Source organism: Papaver somniferum, chromosome 2, assembly GCF_003573695.1.
Source record: "Papaver somniferum cultivar HN1 chromosome 2, ASM357369v1, whole genome shotgun sequence".
NCBI lineage: Eukaryota > Viridiplantae > Streptophyta > Magnoliopsida > Ranunculales > Papaveraceae > Papaver > Papaver somniferum.
This window is the reverse complement of record NC_039359.1, coordinates 17,104,329-17,112,343: the sequence shown is the minus strand read 5'-3', so window position 1 is coordinate 17,112,343 and position 8,015 is coordinate 17,104,329. Positions and strand designations below refer to the sequence as shown.

Genomic DNA, 8,015 nt, shown 5'->3' with positions numbered 1-8,015 from the left:
AGAAACCTTGGTTTCACAACTTTCACTTCTTCTTCTCCTCCTCTCTCTCACACTCTTCTGAATCCCGCTTCCGTAACAAATCCTGTAACGCACTCCCATTATGCTTAAACCCTGATCCTCAATCCACTTCGCCATGGCTGCTGCATCAAGAGGTCTCATTTCAAGACTTAGGGTTTTCTCAATATCACCACCATCGATAACAACAAGAGGAGTGAATCAGATTAGAAGATTGTTCAGTTCAGAATCATTGATTGATGGTAGTGATGGTGGATCATCACCGTCTTCAACGATAATTGAAGCAAGAACAAGAGTGATGACACCAAATACAAGAAGAACGGGAGCAATAGCTGTTAAATGTGGAATGACTGCAGTTTGGGATAAATGGGGAGCTAGGGTTCCAATTACTATACTTTGGTTAGATGATAATATTGTTTCTCAAGTTAAAACTATTGATAAAGAAGGGATTACATCTTTACAGGTATACTAATTTTGAGTTCAATTTTTTTGATGAAAGTTTTGGTTCTTAGGGTTTGATTTGAAAATGTTGTATTTTGGTGTGTTAGGTTGGGTGTGGGCAGAAAAAGGAGAAACATTTGACAAAACCTGAAGTAGGTCATTTTAGAGCTCAAGGTGTGCCAATGAAGAGGAAATTAAAGGAATTTCCAGTAACTGAAGATGGACTTTTGCCTGTTGGTACTCCTATCAGTGTCCGTCATTTCGTTCCGGGGCAATACCTTGATGTTACAGGAATAACCCGTGGTAAAGGTTTTCAGGTACTTGATTCCCAGTCAACCCAGTTGCATACATTTCTTATTTATATATATTCTGAAACTATTGTTACCTTTGCTAATTGAGCGTATCTCCGGATTCTTGTGTAATTTTATGAAAATAATATCTTTCGTAATTGAATTTGGGTAAATCTAGGGCAGTTGCTTTAGGCAAGCATTGAACCCCCAGAAATTGATTTACTAGTTTAACATTACTGTGCTTGTTAATGTTATAATGGATAACATTAATTAATGTAAAATGCTAGAGTTTAGGGTTGGATGGATGTCTCGGTTACGGTTTGGACTTTATACAGGACTGCATTTAGCTAACTTATGCTGATTTGTATGACTTTTCACTCTCTTTCTTTGGTTCATTTAATCAAGTGTGTATGTATCCTTATTAGTCCTCGAGACTTTGAAAAAACTCTATTGGCAGATGCATTATTATAAATATATCAACTGAACCGAAGAATACCCATCATCAAATATACAGCATTCTAGTTTGCATATATGAGTTATCACATTGACTCTGTCTATTTAGGTTTAGTTTTTACTAATATATTTAGTACTGATCACTTGATCTAGACACTCAAATACTTGGCCTCTCTTGGTTATTGGCTCGTAACAGCTGTGAAACCCTTGAAACTTACTTAAGAGTTTTTTCATTGGTTATTCCATTAGTATATCATTTTTGTTGCCGTATCAACAGAAATCACAGAACTCTCTTTACGTAAAACATTCTCAAAAAAGGGGTGAAATGATACATAAGAGTATGGATTTGGATATTTGGATGTCACAGTTACTTGGTGAGTAACATGGGTTTGGATTTTTGATTTAGCAGATTCCTTACGAGCTCTGCAGACTACAATTTCTGGCTAACATATGCCATTTTAGGGTCTTTTGTTTTAAACCAGTATTACCGATTAGTCTGTTTTTTAGTACCCTTGAGTTTGTTTGCGTATGTTAGTTGCTATAGACACTCAAATACTTGGCCTTTCTTGATCGTGCCTTCACAACAGATAGAAGACCTTGCAATTTCTTAAAAAGAAGCTATTCCATTACCTATTCCTTCCGTATTTTTACGTTTCTGTCTGCCTTATTAACTGAGATATGATTTTGGGGAAAATGTACATAATTGTAGATATGGGCTTCTTTGAGCATACGAGGTATGTGTAAACTGACTATGAAAATACAAATATAGTATTAGGATTGAATAGATATCTAGATACGTTAATATGTTCTATCATCTATGTTGATGATGCGTTTCATGTATACCCAGTAGTAATTAATGATAAATGACACCAGCCTTTTACAGTTTGGCATATCTTGCATTCCTACCGTGCCTACAACCTGGAAATCTTCTCTTAGTGGTTGACAAGTTTTCTGATTTAGATCTTTTATGGAGTGTTTGTTATCGTTGCAATTGAAAGGATTGTGTATTGGTTAGGATTATACTGGTACCCACTATTGTCATTGATAAGCCGAACAGGAGATTTGAACCAAATCATACATTGGTAAGCTGATTTTGTGCTTGTTAATGTTATAATTGCTCCTTCCAAATAAAATAGCCGGATCAGTTCTTGTTATTCTGTTATATAATCTACTGTCACTGACAACCTATGTTAAGCTAAAATCTCTCTCTCTCTCTCTCTCCCTCTCTCAATCTCAGATAATAATAATGCATACTTTTTCGTGTTGTACACAGGGTGTAATGAAAAGACACGGAATGAAAGGAGGGCCTGCATCTCATGGTTCATCAAAGTTCCATAGAGGTTGTGGTTCTACTGGTCAAAGAGATGCTCCTGGAAAGGTACTTGTTATTTTTATGTAACATGATGGCATTATGAATCACGTGATTTACCTGACTGGAATCCAGTTGTCTAAGTAGTACCTGGCTTTCACCTTTTGTTTGTTCTTGCGCTAGAGTTTGTGGATTTTTTTTCCCCCGATAAGTAGGACTGCTTTTTCAGTTATCTATACATGAATGTGTATAGTATATAATATGATTTACGGCCAATTTGTGGATGAACCCACAGATTTAATTTGGTTAAATTAACTGATGGTAACTTGGTACTGCTCTACGCTGATCATGTTCTATTAGGATTATTGATATGCTGATTAGTTCATGAAAGATTTTTTGGATCGCGTGTGTGTTATTATTTTTCACACATTCTTTGTGGCATCTAATTTGTATTGTCTTGCTATTAAGTTTCATATGTGATGGATGTAAGATTCGAATGGGCTTTAAATCCAGTTGTGGGTTTGGCAGTGACATTTTCTTACTCTTTTAACGAGAAACAGGTTTTCAAGGGGAGAAAGATGCCTGGGCGAATGGGTGGGGAGCAAGTCACGGTAAAAAATGTTTGGGTCTACAAAATTGATCCAGCAAGGAACTTGATGTGGGTGAGAGGCCAGGTATATTACCATACTACTTGAGTAATGTTTTATGTAAGTAATTTCTGTGTCTCGATGTGGATGTAAGAAAGCAAACATCGTCCTGGTCATGTAGTACAGGCAATACAAGAATGACAATATCATCTTATGAGTTGAAAGACTCGTATTTATCATTTTCCATCGCATTATGAGATGATTCTCCATGACCACGTTTACTGTACCCAGTTAGATGATAAAGTGAATATGCTAGTATATCCTAATATCTTCATTATTAGTTTCATGTCGCACCAACCACAGAACACCAAACACATAATACTACTTATAGGTTCCTTAAATAGGTCCATGTTGGGATCCTAGTCCCACATTGGTTAGATGGGGCTTAACTGGTAGTTTATAAGTCAATGGGTTCCCTCATCTAATCAACCGGTTTTCGAGTTGAGTTCTACCCATGGGCTTATGACGAGTTTAGGGTCGGTACCATAAACATTTGGTATCAGAGCCAACCACCACGACCCATGCCCGCTCCACGGAAGGGGTGACCTATAGGCTAGATTAAAGTGTTGGGGCACCTGTGTATGGGCATAGTTGTCACCCGCATTGAATAATGATAGGGGAGCGAAGCCGCCATAAGTGAAAGGGCTACCTTCGGGTCAGTGTCGATAGAGTGGGCCAACGAGGACTGTGGGTCTGGAAGCGTGGTGGGATGTTGGGATCCTAGTCCCACATTGGTTAGATGGGGCTTAATTGGTAGTTTATAAGTCAATGGGTTCCCTCATCTAGTCAACCGGTTTTCGAGTTGAGTTCTACCCATGGGCTTATGACGAGTTTAGGATCGGTACCCTAACATTTGGTTTTACCTTTGCTTCGCAGGTCCCTGGTGCAGAAGGAAACTTTGTATTTTTGAAGGATGCTTGGTACAAGAAACCCAATATCTCATCTCTTCCATTCCCAACTTACTTTTCCCCACCAGAAGAAGAAACATCAGAGCTGGAACCTCTGGTTGCTGATCTTGGAGAACTAGATCCTTTTATGGCTGCAGATTAAGCAGCACATTTCCTATACCGTCAAAGCTGGTCTTTCTTTCTTTTTTTAGCTGCTGTACCAGCTCGATTGCAATTTAAATGTAGTCGTCAAAATGGATGAACCAGGTGAGAAAATTCAGTGGTTCTATTTTCCGCATAATACTTGAGATTACGAGGAGGTTGCAGAGACAAGGAGGTTGCATAGCCGTACTTGTAAATTGTTGAGATTTACCGAGTCCGAGATCTGAGACTAGCTAGGTTTTCTGCAGGATTTTTTTTTTCTTCAATAAGTATTTGAATTTTTGATCAGTTCTTAAATTGTATTGCTTCAAAACAAAAAAAAAAGGTTCTTAAATTGTATTTTCTTTTGAGTTTTAGAGTTGTGCCAAGTTAACATGTCTCGAGCAAGTATTGTTTTATGTTATGTTTTCTTTCGAATGGTAAAAGAATACCCATTTTGAAGTATTGAACCCCTTTAAACCTCAAGAATCAGGTTCCATTAGTCTATTTTTGCAACTACAGAATGCAGGCTTGTGATTTAATGGATATGATTAGAGAAGTCAATTTTGCAAACAGTTGCAGACATGGTATCGGCCATACAGTCGGATGGATTTCACACCTCATTGATGGTTCAATACCTAATACTAGCAACACTGCTACACACAATCATTTCTTAATTTTTATCTGTGGTTCTGTACCACTTATCATATTATCTATAGTTCTGTACCACTTATCATATATCTATAGTTCTGTACCACTTATCATATAATTCAAATTTCACACAGTGACAGTCAAGACTTTATACCTTCTCCACTCAGCTTTACGATGTTTTGTGCTCACAGTAAATAATTTATATTTTAACCGTGGTAGATGAATTAGTACTCCAGTAATAAATATTCCATGATTCGCGTACCATAAATAGATAGAATCCTTTCCACCTAAAAAATAAGCCCAGTCCGTTTAGATACCTCCTCACATAAACACTACCAACTCGGTCTCAACAAATTGAGTATCCTTGATTTCTCTCTTCACAATTTCTCAAATCTCTACTCATCAAGATCTCTCATTTTCTCCCTAAACCTCTACAAATCTGTGTTCCAGTCAAGGGTTCTCTAGGGTTTTAGTTATAAACACCCCTTTCTTTAAGCAAAATTCACAAAATCAAATGTTACTAGAACAATGATGATGAACAAACCAAAGAAAATCACGGAGTGTTGTAATTGCACTTCCATACAGAAATGGGTTCTTCATAACATCCGTCACAGAGGTGATATTCGTAAATTCTGTACTTCTTGTGTATTAAAACTTCATCCTGGTCTATTTTGCCCTAATTGTTTTGAAGTTTATGAAACTTCAAATCTTTCTTCTTCAATTCCTATTACTAGTACTAATCGTGTTACGTGTTTGAAATGTCCATCTGTTGTTCATCATGATTGTATTAGTAAAGATATTGTCAATCGTTATGTTTGTCCTACTTGCTTAAACCCTAAATTCGACTTTGTCGATTTGGGGAAACCATTGAGTGATTCTATTCCTAGTAGTCGTGTGATTGATTTGAATAAAGCAAAAGTGTTTCTTGCTGCGGCTACGATATCCTCTGTGTCTATGGAAAGGGCGGCTTTAACTCTTAGAGTGGAAGCTGAAAAGAGAGTTAAGGAAGCTGCTATAGCTAGAAAGATTGCAAAAGATGTGCTGGAGAATGTTAATGTTGTTGCCATGGAAGAAAAGGAAAAGAAAGATATGAACATGGAAGTTGGTGGTTCGAGTTCTGTTGTGGTTGCAGTGGAGGAAGAGAAGAAGGAAAAGAAACCGAAAGGAAGTAGATATGCTGTTGAGAAATCGAAAGGAAATAGTGCTGTTGCTGCTGCTGTTGCAGCCCAAAAACGGTTTCAAAGTCAAGTTTCTCTGGCTTTAAATGATGGGAAAGGGAAAGATAAATCTCGTGATGGTTTTGGGTCGAGAGAAAAGGAGACGCTGATACAGTTCTATTCTCCTCCACCTCCAGTTCAAAAGCCGCTGTCAAATGGTGTTTTGGGGAATCAACAAGCTCAGATCTCAGGTGCAACTCTGCTGGGGAAGGAGAAAAACGGGCTAATTTCATTGGCTCATGGTGTTAAACAAACCCAAGGAAATTCGAGTGAAGGTGAGAAAGTAAGTTCTTTTTCCTATCTGTCTTGGTTTTTGATAGAATGAATGCTTTGTTCGTTCTTGTTCTTTTTTCTTTATTTTTTTTCCTGATAAATTGATTCATAAATTGTAGGTGGATATGTTCCAAAATTTGATGAAGGAGTTCAACATCTCAACAGGTCTTCAAAAAAAGCAAGCTAATGGTTTGTAAGTTACCAGCTTCCATTTGCATGGTACGTTTCATCACCCCTCTTGTCTAGTCTCTGTATCCTGTGTATTTTGAATGTTACTTTTGGCGAGGTAATTATTAGCACGTATCCAGTTTATTATTATACAGTAGGTATCGGGTAGGCCACAGGAAATGAGCTGGCTCTATCGAGTCCAACACTACTCATCTAAAAGAACAAGCACATTAGAGAGTACATTAGAGGAGCTGGAAACTTTCGCTGGTGATGGTATTTAAAAATAGAGGTTACTAGTCAAACTAGAGAGGCTAATAGAGATGGGAAGGGGTAGTAAAACTTTCATCTCATTTAGGTGTCAGAGCTTCTTGTGAACTTGAGGGAGAATTAAGAGTGTAGATGATTTTTTTTCTTCTTATTATTGGTTCTTAACGTTATTTTCCTATCCGAGTAACCAACGGATTAGATGGGTTTCTGTCTGCCCTCTAGGCCTTTTTATGACATTGTAGCGCATGTAAATAGGATCCTGTAGTGCATGTAGTAGTTGGAGGGATAATTTCAACTTAATACTCTAGTTGAGGCTGGCCAGACAGTAGTTTGGTCTCAAGAGAGGGCTGTTGAGGTCCCCTTGTGAGGAAGGAGACCCCTAACTGGGGATCTCCGTTTTCTCTTTACATGTGGTCATACTTCCTGTCAAACATGTAGATATCCATGATGACTTTTTGGTAATCATTTGTAGTTGCATGTTCTTCATTCAATGCTGTCGAGTATCCATGTGTTGCACTGTATGACAGGAATGATCCTTGACATATTCATTCTTTTATCTTAGATGGATGACATGTTACAAAGTATGTATTTGATTAAAAGGCTTTTGTCCTCATTTTACAACAGGCGCCATATATGCAGTTCAAAGAGCTTATTCTATCTTTAATATTTCTGAATTCAAGACCAAGCTGTTGCAATGGATGTATGGAAGTGGTGGTGGCGGCATAGATTTACTGCATCAAAGGTCGAGTACGGGTGGGGATGTTTAAACTAGATGCTTGAATACCTAAGTTGATAACTTGTTTGGTAGATGTGAGTCCTGAATCTAACCAAATCCCGGAGTTACTACTGTGTTTGAGGAATCTTTTCTACAAACAAAACCTGCCAGTTAGGTAGTGCACTTGGCTTTTAGCATATTAACCACGGTTCCAGATTCATTGACCGTGATGCATGTATCCATGATTCTGGTAAATATAACAGGTTAGAATTGTAATGAACATTAAGAATCAAATCATTTGCTCAGCATTTCAACTTCTTGATGTCACTCATTTTCTTTTTTGGTCTGTACAAGTGTGGGAACGACTGGTAGGAGCCAGCCAAAAATGCCCCTATTCCCCATAGCCCCTCCAAATGAGCTGTGTAGATCTCATCTACACTGAAGCTCGGATTATCTCGGTCTGTCTAGTTTTGACTGAATCCGTAAAATCATTTTTACTTGTTCCACTGTTTACAGTGATTTTATTTCCTTGGCAACATTT

At 37.8% G+C, this 8,015-nt stretch overlaps 2 protein-coding genes across 4 annotated transcripts; both read left to right on the top strand.

Annotated features, from left to right (window-relative positions):
• Window positions 1–4,648, top strand: LOC113347034 (50S ribosomal protein L3-2, chloroplastic-like). 2 transcript variants are annotated; one of them, XR_003358706.1, is made up of 6 exons: window positions 1–478; window positions 564–773; window positions 2,473–2,577; window positions 3,069–3,182; window positions 4,032–4,492; window positions 4,530–4,648. XR_003358706.1 is itself a non-coding variant. In XM_026590608.1 (5 exons), exons 1-5 carry the CDS (start codon window positions 134–136, stop codon window positions 4,203–4,205), a joined length of 948 nt encoding a protein of 315 aa, XP_026446393.1. In that variant the 5' UTR covers window positions 1–133; the 3' UTR covers window positions 4,206–4,648. The 2 variants fall into 2 exon arrangements, 1 of the variants encoding a protein (XP_026446393.1); XM_026590608.1 differs by having other exon boundaries at window positions 4,032–4,648.
• A 363-nt stretch (window positions 4,649–5,011) lies between these two features.
• On the top strand, window positions 5,012–7,801 carry LOC113347032. 2 transcript variants are annotated; one of them, XM_026590607.1, is made up of 3 exons: window positions 5,012–6,326; window positions 6,444–6,543; window positions 7,384–7,801. In XM_026590607.1, exons 1-2 carry the CDS (start codon window positions 5,363–5,365, stop codon window positions 6,509–6,511), a joined length of 1,032 nt encoding a protein of 343 aa, XP_026446392.1. In that variant the 5' UTR covers window positions 5,012–5,362; the 3' UTR covers window positions 6,512–6,543; window positions 7,384–7,801. The 2 variants fall into 2 exon arrangements, with proteins under 2 accessions (XP_026446392.1, XP_026446391.1); XM_026590606.1 differs by having other exon boundaries at window positions 5,017–6,334.
• Window positions 7,802–8,015: the final 214 nt, after the last annotated feature.